Below are 21654 nucleotides of genomic sequence, written 5' to 3' on the forward strand. Positions count from 1 at the left end.
TCCGTCATCCGGCCAGTGTTGACGTGCTTCCACAATCCAGCTCCCAACAATGAATTCAGCTAGTTTACCCGGCTTCCGGAGACTGCCTTAAAATATGTCACTCAATTAAATTTTTAGATGATTGGTGTGGCGACCGCGAGAAATATTCCCGTCTCGATTTCCGTGCCCAGTGTTTCCTTTGTGTTGATGGTGCGAGATTGTCGACAATACAGACTGCTTTGTCACCATCGGGCGATGATGGACGTCAATGATCGACACTCTATTGTTTTAAAATAAAGTCAACACCGAGAGAAAAGCATATCTAACCAAACTCCCAAGAAAACATCTTATCACAACATTGTACATTATTTAAGTTAAAAATAAAATTCTTGTTGCGCACATCAGTATTTCGTGACCTGGTTTCAAAATATAATTTGATTATTTGTTTATTGATTCTTGTATCTTTTTTGTTCAAACTTTGTCCCAACATTTATCGGAGTTCCCTCACACGCTGTAGACATTCTATCTGCCCTTTCATTCCGAACACTGGTGCCGTATAGTATTCCACTCGGCGTCGTCCTATTGCTAGATGCATGCACCAGGTATCCGATACGAGTTTCCCAGTTCGTTTGTGCGTATTTAATTTCACTTAATCTTGGGCACGGGATGAGAAGAAATGCGGAGCCTCCCATTCGTTTCGCCCGTTGGCTTTAACATGCTTAAATCTTATAATCACACTGGCGACGCTTTTGTGTATATTATCGGTTTTTCCCTTCAAAGCTCCAATACCACTCGAGAAAGGAAACTGGCTTTGTGTACAATACGAATAGTAGATTTGCGTACCTCGCAGATTAATTCTCTGAGATTTCGGACGAATCTTCTCGAGTTGTTGCGATAGATTCTACATTGGTTTGCAATTTAAACTTTAGAAATAAGATGAACTTTATATCCCACCAAAGAAGGACCTTTGTCGGCCTAGGACTGTACTCAAAAATGATCGTTTCCTGTGGCGGGTTGTGCCGACATCCGGGCATTTGAGGTGGATCAAAAGGTTCAATCAGAGAACCTGCGTCCAAAATTTGAAATGGGAGACTTCATTTTATTGCCAACATTGCTCCTCTGTCTCGTGGACAAAAACAAAAACGATCTCAAAATTGGCGCACTTTCATTTTGCTTCCAAGCGAACGCCATTTTTTGTCAAACATGCGTCCGTGTGTCGGCACTGAATGGCCCTTCGTGGAGCATAATGGAGTTTGAAATTTCAAATAACGGCGCCATGGCAGTCACCTATCGGCAGAGATGTTGAAGCAGTCCCTTATTGTAACGAGAGTTATAGCTGTGGAATAATTAAGTTTAGGTTTTGAAGATAGTCTTCCGCGATGCGTAAGCTTCAAGTTTTCCCAGCAGTCACTCTGATCTGAACACTGTCAGTTACTCTAAGCCACTTTTACTCTACACCGGCAGAAACAGTTTGTCATCAATGATGAGAAACATCGACACCTTCGATTGAGTTTCACATACAGAAAGGGCTTGGTACACCACTATTACCGCAAGAAGGACGCCCATAAACACCCACCATCAATATCGATAATGAAGGTTCTTCAAGCAGAAACTGGTCAAACATTTTCCACCAAATGGTGGAAAAAACAACACAAACTTCAACCAGTTCACAGACAAGTTCACATAAACGTAGAATCTTTGACGCTTTCGCTGTCTGTCAAGACCTGACCAGCATGTTCACTTTCGACTCAACGTCTTTTTTCTTGGCCGATACTAGATCTTAACTGTTTTCGTACACAGCTAACATACAATGTACATTTCAAGTTGAGTCTATAGCCTGTTGATAGTGAAAATTATGTAAATTCAGCAACTTTTTGATTAATTTTAAAAACTTTTAGTCATGATCCGCTCCTTATCATTTTTTCCCATAGATTGTACTGAACTCCATGCATAAGTACCAGCCTCGTTTTCACATTGTGCAAGCAAATGACGTCTTCAGTCTGCGTTGGAATTCTTTCAGTACATACGCTTTTCAAGAAACCCAGTTTATCGCCGTCACCGCATATCAAAATGAAAAGGTAAGGATACATGAACACAGAAAGTTGCAGATGAATTAAACGCACACAACCATCTCGCGCATAAAGAAATAGATAACTACGTTAGTATAAGCATGCATTCACAAATAGATAGATAGATACATGTATATAGATAGTTATAGATAGATAGTTAGATAGAAGATAGATAGATATAAGATAGATATAAAGATAGTTATATACATAGATATATAGATAGATAGATAGATAGATAGATAGATAGATAGATAGATAGATAGATAAATAGATAGATAATAGGTAGGTAGATGGACAGACAGATAACATACATACATACATACATACATACATACATACATACATACATACATACATACATACATACATACATACATACATACATACATACATACATACATACATACACAAATGTACACTTTCTATACATCAATATATGTATATGTGTCAGACCTGTATCTTCCTAGGGGAGCACAGTCACCTTCAATAATTACAAAATTAGTCATTCATGGGTTCAGAGACTCATATTGTTTGTCCTAATTATGAAAATAGTGTTTCTCAATCATATTAACTATTTTATGGTATCGACCCTGCAAGGCCATCGCCTGATAGGTCCAACTCGACACCGAGCCATAGAACTGCATGTACCTACTGTCGCAAGCTTCACAACGCCTGAAAGAACCGAGCACTGTTATACAATCAGCGACGTCTTCGTTTACCCGTCCATATTCCCCACCCGCCATAACCCATCGTTCTAAAATTACTTTCACGAGAGTCACACACTCTTTAGGACATGGTCAGGGCTGTTATGAGCCGATAGAAAAGGAAATTATTCAATCGCGCAGCAAGGAAAATCAAAGTTTTCTTGATCCACCGTATGTTACAGCCCTATGATATTAACTTTCGTTTAGTATCAACTCCAATCTAATCTGCTATGTCTCTCTATGCTGTCTCGCTTGATAGAAGTTGACGAAATAGACCCCTCACTTTTTTATGTAACACCCTTGAGTAAAAATGCGTGTATACATGTAACCCGCCGAAAGATTGCAGTAGAATGGTGAATATCGCCTGTAAATAGACGGCAAAATTATATTACTGGACAACAAAGTAATTATCTTCGAACATTTTACACCGAGTGATGAAATAATAGGAGTACTTTTGAGACTAGCGGCTACGGCCTTATTTATTAATGACGCCAGGGGCGACGCAGTCGTAAGTTCCGCAATACAACTTGTTGCTTATAACTTATTCATGACGTAGGCTTCGCGACGAAGTCGGAACGAAGAACGGCCTCTGCCTGGGAACAAGGGTGTTTTGACGGTGTCACGAGCGTGCACATACGCTGTTAACTGCAACACGGACCCCTTTCGGCGGTTTTTAAGCAGACAGGAGAAGATGTAATAGCATAGAAAATATCATATTGGCCATGTAAAGTTTAGTTTCGTCCCCATGGTTGGTTTATGCTAGCATAAAAAGTGGGTTTGCTTTATCCAAGACTGCGTCTATGCATTCATATGTGCTTGAGTGTCTGTCTGTCTGTCTGTCTGTCTGCCTGTTAGTCAATCTGTCTACCTTACATGTACATACATACATACATACATACATACATACATACATACATACATACATACATACATACATACATACATACATACATACATACATACAGACAGACAGACAGACAGACAGACAGACAGACAGATAGACGTAAATAACCATAGCTTTATCCATTGAATTTATGCCATGTAAATGCCATGTAAAACGGAATAATGAATACTAGTATGTGTAGTGATGTTTCAAATGCAGACCAAAACATTGGCACACTGTCCGGCACCTATACCAGAGTAATATTTTAACATTTCTGTATGGGGGGGGGCGTTGCCGGGGGATGAACTTAATTGCTCAGGCCACAGATACTGTCGGTCATGTAAGTGGCTGTGCCGAAGAAACATGCTGGCATATCTATAGACGCGTCCACTTTCTGGACCCAGTCTGAACTTGGACACACACTATGATGTCCATTCTCAGGAAGTACGACAATTGTTTGTCAACTTTCACTCCTTACGCCAACCATGGAGGTAGGAAGAGACCTCCATGCGCCAACGTTCCAAGAACAACAATAGCATCGTCATATTTATGAAGTGTTCAGAGGGTGTCAGACTTTTCGCCTCCAACTCTCATAGCCTGTGTTTTCATCGCCATATTAAAGGCAATGTTAAATCGTGCCTTCACTGGGAAGCATGTCGCCACGGTTTGCCATGCGACTTTGAAACCGCCAGACGCTATTGTCTTTGAATTAGGCCTTTGAAAAGGGTGCGGGTTGTTTTTTTTTATTGAGTAGGTAGTTTGGCTTGTTAATTGTAAACCAGTTTCACAACAATGCTATGAATGGGTTCTTTCCAGCGTTAATGGGCCGAGCTAAGTACACCTCCGGGCACTCTTCTTTTTCACGGCGTCCACACACATTCCCGCCATGCGCTCTTGATTAATACCAACATGCCACTTTTACAAAATTTTTAGCTTTTTCATCAGCAGACACTTGTCCTTGTGAATGAATACTAAATGATGATCTCTCTCAATCTTTGTGATCTCCTTCGATCATTGCGTGTTTGTGTAGTACCGATCCGGTGAATGTTTTCGTTAGGGTCGCTGTTTTCACACTGATTCCGTTACCATGAATAGTGCATATTGTACAGTTATCCCGAATCTGAGGCAGATGTCAACTTTTTTCACGAAGATCATTTTAGACGTTGCATCATTACAGATTTTTGCGACTTTTTTCCTGACAGCTTCTTTGTCGAGCTCGTTCACGGTTTATTAGCTGAGGGTATCAGGTAGTACGTGTATTTTTATTTGAAGTGTGAGATTGAGGGGTTAGCGAGACGTATTTCGAATCAACAGATCAAGAGAGAGAGAGAGAGAGAGAGAGAGAGAGAGAGAGAGAGAGAGAGAGAGAGAGAGAGAGAGAGAGAGAGAGAGACAGACAGACAGACAGACAGACAGACAGACAGACAGAGAACGAGACAGGAGGGAGGGAGGGAGGGGAAAACAACATCTGAAGACTACTTGAATAGATTCCACATGCGACACGGGAGTTGTGTAAATAAAGGTAAATAAAGTTAATCTCGGAATCTACCGTACGGAGAAGAGTAAAACCACATTATTTGAAAACAATGAAATGCGAAGACAGCAAACCATGGTGAGATACCGACGTGCACTATACTTCTTTAGCGCAGTTCTCTCTCTCTCCCCCCCCCCCCCCCCGAGGTCCGATCGGGAAACATGATTCTCGCTGGCATACGGTTACTTCATACCCATCGGGGCGTGGTGTGGTTTCGTATTGTGTGCTGCAAGAATTTCCTCCAACAGTACCGCTCCATGGCGCGCTGTAACTCAACCCGAAGGCAATTTTGAAGTAAATCCAAGGATTTGATGTGGCGCCCCTTTTACGTCTCATATCGACAAGGGATTTTCAAGTTTTCCGTTTCTTACTTTCCCCCTTTTTCATGTTTCCCCTCCCTGTAAACATAATCACTTCTACAGCAGTCGCACCAAACTTTATTTTTCCATTTCTGCAGTTCCGTGGCACAATCCGGTAGTGGTTACAAAAATCCACTAACTGTTCGAGCGATGAACTAACGGAAGATGAAATTAAAATGAACCTCCAAGTTCGATCTTTGGTGTTTGGTTATTGTTAAAGTACAGAACTGCATAAGGTCACTTCGGTCATTCTGCCCTTGCTTGGGCCTTAGATTCCATCCCGACCCCCATTCCTCGGGAATTCTGCTATTTCCCGCACTTTCAGCCTCGCAGGATGGATCCAAACTTTGGACAGTTGCCTGACCTCAGCTCTAGGTCATCAACTGCCCCCTCTTTTCACTCCGCTTGCCTGACTGAAGGACGCTTTATTAAATCGAGTGAATCGAAGTCAACTGGTTTTGCCTAACGTAATGAACCTTCAATACTATTATTTACTCTGCACCAATTTTCCTCAGAGATAGAGAATTATACCTTGTTCTGGTTGCATGACTTCGTTCTTACAGTTCCTATGAAGTGTTTTTGCAAGCTTCGTGTCTTTATCAGAGATATCTTACCTTTACAACGAACACTATGTGGCGTTATCTTATTTTTATTTTATTTTTTTGACGAGAAGGGATCAATTATCATTATAAATATATCTTATCTAATAAATCATGTTGTCGCATTTAAATCTTGTTTCCTTCTTTTAAAATTCAGATCACCCAACTCAAGATTGACAATAATCCATTCGCGAAGGGATTTCGAGACAACGGCTTATCCCGAAGGTGAGACTGCTCAATCGTTGTACTACATGTGTTTGAGTTTTGTAGAGGCAGCGCGCGTGGCGGAAGAGTTTGCGTCGAGGGTAAAATTACACGCCTTGGACATAAAAGTTTAACAATGGTCGTGAAGCCTTCCGACGAAAGCTTAAGTGCGATCATAGTGAAAATTTTATAGAAATCTTACGTTAACAACGTTGAAATTCAAAATGGCTGCCATTCTAAGTGTAAATCTATACCTTTAGTTTTTGATTATCTGCTCTCTAAAATCAAAAAGGACCTTCAAATGAAGTGAGAACTGGGGCCTTTTTTTTCGGCGACCCCCTCCCCCATCCAAGACGCATTCTGCCCAAAATAGAAAAATCATTAAAAAACCACAAAGATTACGTTTTTCTCAGATATCAAACCAAACTATCCATCTTGTCTTGCGACGAGACACTAACTTTTTACAAGCTTTGAGGCAGAAGCTCCTTGGGATTTTATCGATGAGATGAATGTTGAAAATAGCGGCGAGTGAAATAGTCAAGTACGAAATTTCAAGTTGCTGTGACCTATTTTAGTTAACCTACGCGCATGTCAAAAATGAAATCGGAGACAACAGAGAATACACCGATATTTATTGCGGATCGTGAACTAATTAAACATTTACTAGGATGCCTGTTTTCCCTGCAATTTTAATTGACCCGTCGCATCTCGACACGGTGGCTATCTTAGTTTTTACGTGTCAGGTCGCCGTTTAAAATGATTTAGAATTACTTTCATGTCACAATAAACAAATTTAGTTTCTATGACTCTGGCGTGCATTAACCGCAGTACGATTCTTGGGTGTGAGTTGGTGGGTTGTCGCGGAAGAAGCTATTTGACGGATAAACTACTCGACGAACTTTATTACTTTTAATGTCCTCTGAATTGCTCCTCAACTCTCGCGATAATTGGACGAGACATCGGTAAGGAGACAACTCTATTTCGCTCATGTCAGACTTCGCACCTCGCTAACAATTGACAAATTTGTGTCATGCTATCTCCCTCGCCCGGGATAAATTTTCATTTTCCGGAGGAAAATTGATGAACGTTAGATGGCTGCAAACAACCGAATTATGGACTTGGCAGCGGACGAAAGAAAGTCTCACGGACAAAACCATGTTTTTATATTCAAATGCAGTATTGCGAGTAAAAAAAGTGGGACAGGCAATTACAGGCAATTCGTCGAATCAACTCCCCGCACGGCACAGCGCCTTCGAGGTGCCTTTTTTGCGCGGATTCAATTCCAACAGTAAGTGATGGCGTTGACGAGAGTATAGAGAGCACTGATCAATTCTCAATGACAGTATAATAGACTGTGAGTTGCGACTTGGAACTTTATGATAGCCCAGCATCATCACGAGTGCCGCTTTATGGAAACGTAGCCACTTTCGGGCGAGTCTGTGCGTCGTTTATCACAGTACACATCATCAACCGAAACCCCCGTATGTAAGGATGACCACATTTTTCTTGAGTAATTTGTCAATAGGGCACTTAAACTGTAGATGTTTGTTCAGAAAAGAAGGTGGCCCCGTAAGAATAAATGTACTATACATTCTGAAACCTATATATTTTGTGCTTCAGCTAACTAAGGTCGTCGTATAAGAGAGCTTGTGTCATCCGACCTTTCGTAGATTATCAAACGCGTTTCGAATTTCGAGACACTTTTAATCCATGCCCGCGTGGTGGATTTTTTTCTCTCGAGTGAGCAGCCACCCTGCGCCGTTGAAATGTATTTTTGGCGGGAAAATAAATCTACTAGTTCAAAATAATCTGTGCACTGAACGACAGCAAAATTTCAGTGCGAGTCATTTTTTGTATTTTAATGTATTGCGACAGGACCATCGTTACGTTATTGCATTTGTAAGTAAATTACACAAGTAATTCATATTCAACTCTATCCTTAAATTTCCAAAAAAAATATATCTGTTTCTACAATCACTATTAAGGTATAATTCCCCATCACCCGCAACAGATCAAGAAAAAGAGCGTATCTACTGCGGATGAAAAAAAAAACTTGATGAAATAGTGCCTAAGTTCTCACATCAGGACATCGAGGATTTCGGCGAAATTTACTCTCTGAGAGGAGACACCACAGTGGTACACGAGAGCAGGAATGAAATTCTATCCCACTATAGGCTTGTCACATCAAATACTAGAGCTGTCAGGAGGGACTTTAGCGGATTACGAGAACGTATGTCGAGATTACCGCCATTTTTGCTCAAGCGACTTTTGATTAAATTAACCAAATCTAGGGATTTGTCGACTGCAAAATACAAGCTGTCATTTGGCTCGGAGATCGGAATTATATGTTTTACTACCTACATCTTTTTCCCTGAGAGTTTGGTTAAGGCGATTTGCCAGCATCAAGGGCCGTTTAAGTATCTTCAAGTATCATTTCTCCGGAAATCTATTCGCACGGGGTGTAATCTGTTTGTTTTGATGTAGCATCGCTTCAGACATTCACCTATTGAGATTTCGGTCAAATTTGACGCGGACATTGCGTAAAAGTCACGAAGAATTTGTAAATTTTGACTGCTCAATTTCCGCGGGAAATTACCAGTCGGGGGGTAAAAGAGTTTAATAATGTGACGAGCAGTCTTTGCCGGTCTCCTGATACCAACTCTACTTTATCACATTGTATTTTCCTTTGTATAGCATCGACAGCTACGCTAATTTACCATTTATAACAGGCTGTGTCGAGCTCTCTAAAAAGTCATCCTCGACCAAATTGGAAAGAGGTTTGTTTCCGCGCACAATTAATCGGGAAGTAGATTGGAATTATGTCAGATCGTATCTCTCAGAAGATAAATGTCACCTCCCATGTGATCTGTGTACATTTCAGTTTGGTCTCTGATGTGTTCTGGGCGTTGCTCGTTTCGATTTCATTTGTATGGACCTCAGTAAACATCCTTCTCTATTATATTCTGGTTGTATTCATCCCATTGTATTTGCCCCTAGTTCAATTTCCTTGTCCACAATTAGCAATAAAAACGAGAGGAATCCGTGCAAACCAGTTAAATAATTTAAATGGTCATTACTCAGAATCAGAAATAACTAATGGTCAATTTGGGCGATCGAGTCATAAAATTTTATTTGAGGGCTCGATTGTCAGTTTCCCTCCTCCTGTCGGTATCCCCCGGCAAATTTTCTTTCACAAGGATTGTCTTGTCATCAAAATATTTGCAAAGAATTAGATTGATTTGATCTCCGGGGATCGCCTACTTTTCAGAGGATACAGTAGCGTTTATAATCGACCTTTCGTATTAGAATCAACAAAAGAAATTACACACAGGGAATGCAACGGTTCATGATTTTAATAACCAAAGGTATCTGCGTGACTGGGAAAGTCAGATGAAATCATAGACGCACATTGAAACTGTTTTCGTCACATTCTAAAACAGAAACAAAATCCCTAATGTCTCCGACGCAACCTTTAGCTCCTTTTCTTATCTGTGTCGTTCATATTAATGCCTGTACACAGTTAAATTGTGTGGTTGTTATCTGCACACGAACTCAATCACAGGACGGAATCATCCCAGAAGCACCGACCTGCATTAATTACAAAATTTTAATTGCTTAAATTTCCATCGAAAGCCTCATTTCTGGCCCCGAAATCTGGCGTGTCGCGATTATCTAGAACTCTCTTAACGACATTTCTCTTTGCTGTGTCCGAGTGTAAAGCCTGACCCTAAAATTATATCAAAATGTGTCTCGTGCTGAGAAATCGAGTTAAGCACTTATCTCCTCGTTCATCGTAGGCTGACCTTTGTTTTGCAGGTTGGATCGTGGAATCAAGCGACCTAGCGGCTGTATCGAAACGTTTGACCATGAAAATCCTGGTAAGAGAAATCTTATGCCGCTAAATAAAGTATTCTTATTCTCATGTCTTCGATATCTTCAATGCTGTCTGTTTTTCATTTTCTTTCATTTTGCACAGGCTTTTAGTCTTTCTCCTTGGACTCTGGAGTCTCGTGTCATTCTCAGAGACCTCTTTGAGGAGATAATTTTTAGATAATGTACTTTCATATGAAAGTTTGATAATATTGGATCGCACTGCCGAGTTACATCGAGGCATGGGTCCGTCACTGCGTTGAAGAAATTGAGCTTTGAAGAGATTTGAAGATGGAAGTTACATGTATGTCAATCTGCCCTGTTCCTTTGGTATCAAAAGGGTAGGCTTACAATTGGGTTTCCCTGAGCAAGGATCTGAAAACGAAATCTGGATCCGATTTTGATGTAATCGAGATCACCGGCCCGGGGATCGTGTACCTGAAAGTTGACAGTTTTTACGTTTTCTCTTTGATTTTCTTTTGTCTCTCAACTCGTATAAGGGCATCTCAGCTTTCTGTTTGTGTTTCTCTGTTTTTTTCCCGCGTTTTGTGTAAGCTGCCTCGGTTTCCACATTTCCTCTTTTATTCCTTATTTCTGAAAGTCCAGTGCTGCATATGGAAAAAAGAGACGCAGCTTCAGTTTGCCATAACAGCTGCTAAATACCAATCTCAAAATGACGGGGTGGGCACCAATTTGAACACGATAAACATCCGCGATCATAATTACGCATTGGAGGTGTTTGTCTTTAAACTTACATTTGCTCTCTCCCAGTGTAGCTTATCTAGGTACAACGTCTGAAATTGTATAGGTGGCTCGTGTCATTTATAGCTGACCGGGAAACACAACTTTACGCTGAACATAACTCGACCTTGCGAAACTGGCGAGCACATCACTACCCTACGACAGTCGTGTGCCATTGTATTGCATAATAGCGTATTTTACGATGCTCATCCAAATTTATCGGGCGATCACCAATCCATTTCTACACACGTCTTATGAATGCAGGTGCAGTCACTCGTCAGACAAGCTGCTTGGCTCAGCATTATGCGAAATGCTTCCCCATGTTGTTAATATTGCAAAGATGTTTGAATGAAATTAGCGGTTAAAGGTTAAAATGGCCATTTCGATGAGAGAGAGAGAGAGAGAGAGAGAGAGAGAGAGAGAGAGAGAGAGAGAGAGAGAGAGAGAGATTAAGGGAACTTTATGCTCAATTAACGAGTAGGAATCAGAGTCAACTTTTTGTTTCTCAAATGCTGGCATGTGGACTGGTGAACCGCCTGACAAAATGGAAGGTCAGAGGTCATAGACTTAAGATTGATCATTTCATCAAGTGTAATTTAATAGAATTCCGTAATGCAGCACGGAGAAATAGGGTTCATATGGATAACTCTATGGGGAGTGTCAATCATACGTCAAAGATGCGACATACGCATTGGCGTACAGCCATTATGCCGGCAATAAGCCAGCTCAGACGAACTCCATATTAATATTACATGAGGGAGGCCGAATCTTTCCTGTTAATTCACTCTTTTGCCGTTTATGATATTCATTGCTCGTTCCCTTCTTCACACGCGATATGCCGGGATTTTTATCGTCGTTTTTAGATGCTATCGTCCCCATGCTGTTTACCTTACTGGTTATGAGCCACTGGGGGTGACGTGCAAGCGCCGCCGCGTTTGATAATGATAATACTAGCTACACCGTACCCTGAACACCAGAAGGTAAAATTACATGGCATAAGCGTTAAATTTTAAATTCAAACAGATTTTAAGGATGTATTTTAGTCTGACGAACGACCTTGAAACATTAAAACCCTACCGTGGAGGGGAGCTCTGGGATGGTACATCAAACTTGTTCGGACATGGTTATTTATAATAATTATTTTGTCAGTCAATATTGTCTTCCCAGATTTCTTTCACTCGAAATCTAAACTTTATTTCGCATTCTCTCTCTCAAAAACAAAAACAAAAACAAATGGTACCCATCGATTTTCTCACGCCCTCTTCCACATCATGCTGGAAAGATACGCCCAAATATGCAATTAAACTTTACGCCGTCACCTATGATAAACAAAACTCATCGGATAATAATCAATATAAATGTAAATTTGCATTATTAACCATGCAAAGATTGTTATTCTGCTAATAAAGTTAAATTTATATGTCCTTCACTCCGGTCATTTCATTTTTAGTCATGTTCCATACACGATTTCAATCGTATTTTTTTTTCTGAACAGTCTTTTGTTAGTTTCGATGGGTCTAACAAGTATACATTTAGTGACCAAACGTAGCATTTCGTCACCCCTTCTTGGTCAAATTCGAATCAACTGACAAATTTACGAACGTTAAGGGTCAGATTGCTTATGAGGGAAAGCCTATACTGTTTCAATATCAGTGTTTGTGCAACACACGTCTCAAGGATTACACTTTGTAATTTTACAAATTATCTTACTGAAAATATTTCGCAGGGTTGTGCCAGCTGTAACCTATGGTCTATTTTCAGAATTGTGTGACACACAACTTTAATAGTAATGCTATGATTAATGAAGCGTTGGCTAAATAAGCTTATACAATAAACGAGTAAACATATGTCATTATTTCGGAAAAAACGATTAATGTTACATGTAAGTCCGGACTCGATAGTGCATCGATGCTTTCATGTACAGATGCAATGACGGTTTGGCTGCTTGCCACGGTTTAACAAAAGTATATGCTGTGTGAAAAATGATGAACAAAATGATATAAAAAACCGCCAAAAGTGTACATCTATAAAATAATTCCCTGGGATTTTGTTATTATCTGAAGTGCATTTAATAAATGATATAATTCGTGAATCTTGTCCAGGGTAGTCACCGATTCGATGGTTAACTTATGGTGCTCATATTTCAAAAAGAGTGATAAATACGGCCGCGATACCGATCTTTGATCGTGACGTAGTCACTGAATCACAGAGAGTAATGACTGCCTGAATGTCATCTCTGAGGAGTCATTGCTCGTTCTACTTCACTGAGATAACCCTGGCAAAGTGTAGAATGTCGCAGATCATTGTTCACAAAACTCATCGGAACCTTGCAGATGTCTCATGCAAGTATGCTCTTGCAGCATTTGTTAGTCTCGGTTCAGAGACTTTTTTTCCCCTGTGCTGACCCTGATACTCAACGAATGCACAACTTTTAATTTTAATAGTATTGAAATAATACAGCCGCTATTCAGGCTTTTTGATTCTTTTCAAAAGAGGTGCAGCTTCCTGTACGGTTCAGGAAAACAAAATTATGAACTTTGTTATGTCCACATAGTTGGTTTTATTGTGCACAACCCTGTGAGGTGTCAACATGTGTAAGATGTGATCACGACCACATATCATTGTCAGAAATACAGTTGTATGTTGAACATCTTGCAGTGTGCAGAAAGACGTCCTATAGGCCTAGTCCTACAATGAAACTTCACGTTCGCAAATACCAGTTTTTGTCCCGTTCTCGGTCTTGATAACAGTTTTGCAATTTCTGATTTTGTTTGGTTAATTTAGGCCGTGTAGGACTAATTAAACTTTTTTCTTGTTTGATGTATTAAATGAGTGAATGGATTAATGAATGCATTACTGTTGTCTCGATGCAATACACCTTCAGTTTATCGAATTCAAACGGTTATTTGAAACTTTAAGGATAATTTCCAAACTATTGCCATTTTCTGTGCCCACATTCCTTTTCAAAAAGAGATGTTGTGGTAATTAAGGAACGATAGCTGTAATGTTTTGATAAGGTGTATTCTCTAGAAAACAAGGTAAATTTATTTCTCCCCAGTACTTAGGATTAAAATTTAAATATCAGCACTGCAAAGACAATGATGTACAGTGAACAACACGCAATGCAATTGAACACCATTAAAGGTATACTGTCACCTGTTCCAATTTTGCCACAGTTACCATGGAAAGAGAAAATCTAACCAATCACAGATTTTAAGCAGGTGGCCGCTTTTTAAAAACAGCGCCCTCATATAGGCATTTGAATACCAAGGAACGTCCCTTTGACCATATATGGGCATATTTAGATTACAGGTGACTGTATACCTTTAACAACACACCCAGTATCTGTACGCCTGGTCCAAGAGCCAACATCTTATTTTGGATACTTTGCAGGGCTCCTACATCAATTTTATGAATTCTTTTGCATCTGATTACATATTGCAGATTCTAACAAGAAAGTGAGCAGCAGCACAGCTGGAGAAACAACCACAGCATTCCTTACACCCCCAGGCCCCGGAAAGAAGGAAGAGAAAGAGATAAACAATTCATTGAACACATCCACGTCATCGGAGTCCAGCAACCAATCTTTGACCATCGACGCTGGTGACCACAATTCGACGAGCCCTATCAACAAAGACAAGACACAACCGAACGGTGGAAGACTGTCCCATCTGTCCACGCAGTTGTCTCCGACGGCGAAAGACGATGACGACCCCTGCAGCCCCAACAGTATCGCGAAATCGAGCACATCCATCACCCATCCACTGCACAAGAACCGCCATTTTGGAAACCCGATGCCCGAAAGCAACATGGCGTCTTGCAGCAGACGATCCTCGACGCACGTGCAAAATTATGCACAGCAACGATCGGAGCCGTTGGCATCAAATTACCTGGGCTCTGGCGACACTGCCGTAAATGAAAGTTCTCCCATGACACCATCACAAAATTCGACGCAGTGTGGGATGGGTGTTGGTCATGGGGCAAATATTGTCGGTCGGGCCTCGTGTGCAGTTGACAACACGATGACCAGTAAACCGCAGTGCATGGCCATACAGCCACCCCACATGACACAGGGGTACATGCCGTGTAACAACAAACCAAATGGCGTGTTCCCAGTCCCAATGTACAGCAGTAATGACCCTCACAGCCATTCCCACTCTCACCATCACCACCACCACCCGACGTCGGCCTTGTCGCACGTGCACTCACAACAGTCGCACGTGCAACCCTTGTCACAGCAGACGACTATCCCGACATGCAATGCCTTGTCGGCATCGACGTCCATTCCTGGCCAATTCTTGCCCGCAACATACACAAACACCCCGACCATGGGTATGAACGTTAACGTACACATGACTGGCCATTTCCCGACCCATACCATGAAATTTCCGGCTTAATTGCCATGGAAATGTGACTTTTACATAGCATTGGAGGGCGGGCTTTGCATTTCAGTGCAATTGTATGTTATGATATCATTAAGATTTGGATTTGAACACTGCCTCCTGATATTCAGTTGACTACATCGGAAAATGTGAGTATCCGAATGCTTATGATGACGATCCTGTGTCCTGTTTGGGTTGTTTTGTTACTTTATTGCAAGGAAACTTTTGAAAAGTTTTTGCCCTTTTTGTAGTGTGCATAAAATTGGAACGCTTGAAATATTGAACGTTGTTTTTGTCAAATCTTTCCATGCCTTAAGCGTTATCATTGAAGATCTGAGTTATTCTGTTGTACTTTTCAGTTCTTGCAAAAATAAGGTCTGTATATGTGAAATGTGACAGGATCACTGTGAGTTGTTTAACATTACAGCAACGTCTTCTATTTTAACAGGTTTAAACAACAGATTTATCTTCTCACATTGTAGTCTGGAAGTAGATGATTTAACACTGTGAAATCATTTAAGTTTTAGGATCACATTGTTAATCCGCAAAGTACTTATTTTACACGATGAAATCATTCAAAACGTGTTTGTTTGAGCAATGTACACCATTTAAGTTTTAAGATCACATTTTTAATGTGGAAAGTACTTATTTTACACGATGAAATCATTTTGATCTTCTGCAGTGTATCTGTTCATGTCCAACTTGATTGGATTTCGTCAACTCTTCTCTGTATCTGTTCTTGGAATTATTAAGAAATTTACATTGTTTTTAAAGTTTATGATGGTTAAAAAAATCTTATTTATTCAAGCGATTTGTCGCGAGACGGAAACACTACGTAGTCTAAATATGGGTAAAGTACTTAAAGTGGAAAATACGGTTTACATTTAATTTCATAGTCATGTTGTATTTGGTTACATTTTTTCTTATGTCAAAATCGACTGCGAGGAAAATGTCCATATGTTTATTATAAGGGCAAATATATTAAAGACAGGGGGTCGTCGGAAATACGCTCAAAGGTCGTATGGGCCCAAACGACTGTATCCGAAGTATGGGCGACTGATGAAAAATTGAAGCAATGTTAAATGTACATGGTTAAGTTTAAATCTTGCAGTTATGTTGACGTGATGCATCTAAATATCGAGTATGAAATACATTGTTTAAACAAGAAAGTCGAACATGCGCAGATCTGACGTCCCCCTACCTTTAAATGGAAGCTACTATACGATATACCATACCTGAACCCTGCTTCAAAGTTATGGGTCTTATACACTGCAGTCTGTCTATAGTGCATGTGCTGTGTAGGTGTTATGACGTGGACTCCTTCCAATTTGTACACTATTATATGATGGGCTTGTAGGGCCCGCTCCAATAAACAGCGCAACTTCTTGCCGTTTGAATAGTGATAATATTATAATAAAATAATATGATTTTAATCTCGATTGCTGTGTGCTAAATGATCTGTTTTAATATACTTTTGACCGAAATCGTTGACATTTTCAATGGTTGGATTGGTTCCGAAGCGTTTGTCACACCGGTGACGTCATATTGTAAACTGAGGGAGGAAACCAACAGTTATAAACTTCTCCAGTTTCAGGGCCTTTTTTCAGATTAATATAGAAAAAAGTTGGTGGTATTTGAATGTTTCTGTCAGAGGCTCCTCACAGAAGTAGAGATTTTAATTTCCAGTAACTCCTAAAAGGGAGAGATATATAACGCTAGACATGTCATGTCGCATTTGTGAGTTTTTGATAAGACATCGTTAGCTGTTTGTGAGGAATAGAGGATACTACTAACCTATGCTGTAGCCCCAACTGTAGCGACTCACCCTGAGTTACAAGTGATGAATTCAACACGCCGTGTTCATCACTTTTCACGCATGCCCATTTGTTACGTTCTTCGAAGTCTCTTCTTATCAGTGTTGTAAAGTTCTTGTGTAAAGAGATGTACAATCTTGGAGGTTCTTTTAAACCTCCATGGTACAATCAATCAGGCAACTGAAGTTCAAGTCGACACAAGCCCCAACGACAGTAGGCCTACAACAGGAATTCCTATATTGACGAATTCGCTGTATTTCATCTTTTGGAAGTTGCGTTGCTTCGACAAAATTAAAAGTGCCTTCTTTTGGGAGGTCACATTGCGTCGACAAAATCAAAGCATCTTCTCAAGATCAACCGTGACCTAAAATGGCGATGCACTTCGTGATTACGGTCAAATTAAACACAAAATATCTCGGTCATTTCGACAATTTATTAGACCTGTCGTCTGCTCATTATCTTATCGACACCAGGAATGACGTCATCGTTTATTCTGTTCAGCAAACCACTCTCTCAACTCATTTCAAGAGAGTGAGAAAACGTAACTGATCAGTAGGAAAAAAATAACTCTCTCAACTCATTTCAAGAGAGGAGAAAACGTAACTGATCTGTAGGAAAAAAATAAATCGACAAAAATAATGTCAAAAGACATCACGACTCTGCGACTGCAATGTCACAGTACCTTAGGGACAGTAAAACGTGACTTCACCTTATTTGGGTATCAATGTGACATGACTTTTGCATTTTGGAAAGTGCAGTGGAATTTCGGACGGCGCGAGAACTGTTTGTCACCGCGGAATTATACGCGATGTGACCTTCTACCAATTGCCATTTCCATTCTCTGAAATCACGCTTCCCAACTGCAATGTGTTACTTACGATGGAACTGTCAGTGACAGCAGAGCTTATTTGTACAATCTCAACACTTGTACAGATAGTATATAGAGAATGTCGGCAAGAATACCATCCTGCGAATCTCATACAAACGAACCTGGTTCTGAAAGGGAACGTCAAATTGTCGAAACTGTGTGAAAGATTGTTGCGTAAATGTGATTTTTAGAAAAAAATGTTGACTTGTCACCTTTTCAGGCTTTATTTAGCTTAAACTAGTACCGTTTCTTTTATTTTGTTTTGTGTGTGCGGCCAAAGATATGAAAATGTTATTTCTAGTCTAGTGGAGAATTGGTCGTTTCACAAGAACAACATTGCCTTGCATATCGTACGCGATGTATTTCTGTTTGCAAGGCTAAATATACTTAACGTAATATTTCAACACACTTCAAGAGAAGAGAGAGGAAATGTCTTAAGAAAATGTGCCTGTTTTCTAGAATCAAAAAATACAAAACTATGATCAAAAGACAAAGCTCTTTTTCCTTTCAAACTTATTCGAGCTGAATCGATAATTGAAGAGAAACTCTTATCAGCAAAGTCATTCAACCATTAGTTCAAAGGATTTCATCCTTAACCATGTTGTGTTTTTTCGCTCATCAGTTTTTACCTTTTGACCTTGTTGAACTTCCCAATCTGGTCCTCCAGCATAATCAAGTTCACCTACTAGTATTCTGACTGGTTGCCCACTTTTATATGTTCTTTTAAAAAATGGAAACTATGAAACTGCATGGGGGGGGGGGGGTTCTCGTTTTTTCTATCGTGAAAAATTGATTCAATTATGTCGCTAACATATTCACTCGATTCTTAGTAAACAATATGGTTTTACAGTATTTAAACCACAGACTTGCTCATACCCATCCCCAAATTACTACGTATACAAATGGTAATTCTAATCGAATGCAGCACAAGATTAATACAATTTCACTTTGTTTTACATTATGCCGCCTTTTAAGTGAGCAATTTTCATTCACGTTAATAATTCCAATGACAGTTAACCAGAAATCAATCTGATATTTTTCCGACTGTTGTCAAACATTATTTCAGCTCAAATGAACCACAGCCGATGCGCTACAGTTTTAAAATCTACCGATTGATGCAGACCCGACTCATCCTCACATCTTTGAATATAAAACTTGCAACTATGACAATGGTAATATTTTGTTTTGCTTTTATTCGACATACAACGCGTAACATTAAACATTGAATGCCTGTAACTGTGTTTATCTGACACCGTTATTTGATACCTTGATGTTTGTCTTACAAATAAAAAAGATTTTCCCTACACCCTCCAATGAGGCAGGTCTTTTTTATGGGCTTAATTGCAAATAGTTCAGGGCGACAATGTCTGGCGACTCTGAGGTGTATAATCGGAAGTAACATGAAAAAAACCTAGATAATCAGAACTTTTCTTAGAAGGTTAATTCGTTTATTCAAAAAGGAACAACTCTCAGGCATGTATTAGTAAACACTGCTGTAGGACGAGTTTAACACATCTTGTATACTGAAGGCGATGACGGATTGTTGTAGCAGACATAGACGGCTGTCCTGTCTCTATAAGACACACGACAGATATTCGCGAGTACAACGTAAGATCCCTTGTATAAGAGAGTAACATTTGGCTTTTCAACCGAGATTCTATGTATGCTGTACATTTTGATTGCTAATTCAGTTTCTATGTGGCCGTAGATTAACTTGCCAACAATAACGCACACGTATTGCTCATGTTGTCAAGTCGGTACATGAGTGAGCGAGACGCTTTCGGTAGTACGCCATGACGGTGTGTTTTTAACCGGAATATGAAATGACTGCCTGTCAGGGGAAGGTCCACTTTTAGGCAAGGCAGGTGATATTTTACAGTTATCCGCCTTAATCGACAGGAGGAAATAATTTTTGACTTTGGTTTGCCGAAATTCAGAAAGAAACAAATGTACGGTATCAAGCCAGGTGCTACTTTTGGCAGGCAACTTTTAAAGTTACCTGTGCATGCATGCATGCATACACGCATATGGGTGTATGTATGTATGTATGTATGTATGTATGTATGTATGTATGTATATATATATATATATATATATATATATATATATATATATATATATATATATATATATATAAGAGATTGTGTTTAAATAATACAATAGGCCACCTTTGATTATACATACTTTTCATTTTGTCATATCTAGTCTAGTGTACATATGTCTAGTTTCAAAAAATCTGAAAGTCTTCCATTTCAAAACAATCGGAGCTCGGTGAAATACGAGAAAATGTCAAATCCAGATTTTACCGTGAATCATCAGCGAGTATACTTCGCATTAATAATGTTTGGCGTCTCGCTGTCGCCGATGAAATTTTATATGGTGCCACTGTACGGTATTTTTTACTTTACCGGTGCAATCCTAGAGGTAGACAAGGCTTCAAAAATTGTTTTTCAAAATTATCCCGCAAAACAAAATAATTTGAATGTACTACGCCTACAGCGTCAGGTAAACTGAAAGTAAATCCGAAGACGCCTGGGGTGCCCTCAGCCAGTCTGGCGGCTGATGCGAGTTTGTGTCCTTTTCCGTGTCATAAAATGATGGTGTTAAATGTATTAAATATATACTACTCAGTAAATCTCTCTCTCTCTCTCTCTCTCTCTCTCTCTCTCTCTCTCTCTCTCTCTCTCTCTCTCTCCTCTCTCTCTCTCTTCTCTCTCTCTCTCTCTCTCTCTCTCTCTTTCTCTTTCTCTCTCTCTCTCTCTCTCTCTCTCTCTCTCCTCTCTCTCTCTCTCTCTCTCTCTCTCTCTCTCTCTCTCTCTCTCTCTCTCAAATCAACACTATGCCACCAAAGTTACGAGGCCATGAGGCAGAAAACACCATTCAGAAACGCTGAGATCGTCGTGAAAATATTTGTGTGAGAGACGAAGCGAAAAATCGCTGTCCTAGACTTGTCAGTGATTAACTTTCTGTGAATGGGAAGTAACCACCGGTTTGTGTTAACATCATGGAATAAATATTTTCCAAATGTTCATGATATCTGTATAGACTTTAGAAGTCTTTTGATGACTTCACATTTCGAACTTTTCTTGAATTTAACTTCCTTGACTTATTATTCTCCGAAAACTACCAAATTTGATACAGTTTCTCGAACGATTAATTGTCTACCGTCGCGTGTGGTTTCATCTATTGAGGTAAGAATAACGCCCGTAAAACGTGCCACGGTCGTGATTAGAAGTAGACTCAGCGATGACATTTGCTTCTCAACTTGAATGTGAACTTGGATGTGCGACTTCTTGACATTGAGCGAATCTTGCAGACGATGGCAAAACATACGCTTGCATTTAAAGATACAAGCTTGTTATTCAACATTTTTATTTATTTTATTCTAGCCGTCATCAAACTGGCAAAGGCCTTTCGGAATGATAATGTACTCATTACTTCTGGGTAAGGGGTAGCGATGAGAAATAAAGTGCTTTGCTCAAGGGTACACTATCGTAGGTTATGTCCGGGGTTGAAACTCACCATTTTCCGATTATAGGCCGGTACACTGCCCACATGGGTCATACTCAATGCCTACATACGTAAAATATCGTATTTTTGGATGGGTTCACGTGTCTCAACGTTCGCTACAACTGGCATGCATCACAG

The 21654-nt window shown here is 39.9% G+C and overlaps 1 protein-coding gene across 1 annotated transcript in view; it reads left to right on the forward strand.

Moving 5' to 3' along the window:
• Positions 1 to 16763, forward strand: part of LOC139145251 (T-box transcription factor TBX20-like) — a 30899-nt gene extending 14136 nt beyond the window's left edge. Inside the window, exons 4-7 of the mRNA XM_070716283.1 lie at positions 1911 to 2057; positions 6285 to 6352; positions 10148 to 10209; positions 14387 to 16763. Of these exons, the coding sequence (XP_070572384.1) occupies positions 1911 to 2057; positions 6285 to 6352; positions 10148 to 10209; positions 14387 to 15339 (1230 nt within the window). The 3' untranslated portion in view covers positions 15340 to 16763. The remainder of the gene's footprint in view (positions 1 to 1910; positions 2058 to 6284; positions 6353 to 10147; positions 10210 to 14386) is intronic.
• Positions 16764 to 21654: the final 4891 nt, after the last annotated feature.

The sequence above is a fragment of the Ptychodera flava genome, chromosome 12 (assembly GCF_041260155.1).
Source record: "Ptychodera flava strain L36383 chromosome 12, AS_Pfla_20210202, whole genome shotgun sequence".
Lineage (NCBI taxonomy): Eukaryota > Metazoa > Hemichordata > Enteropneusta > Ptychoderidae > Ptychodera > Ptychodera flava.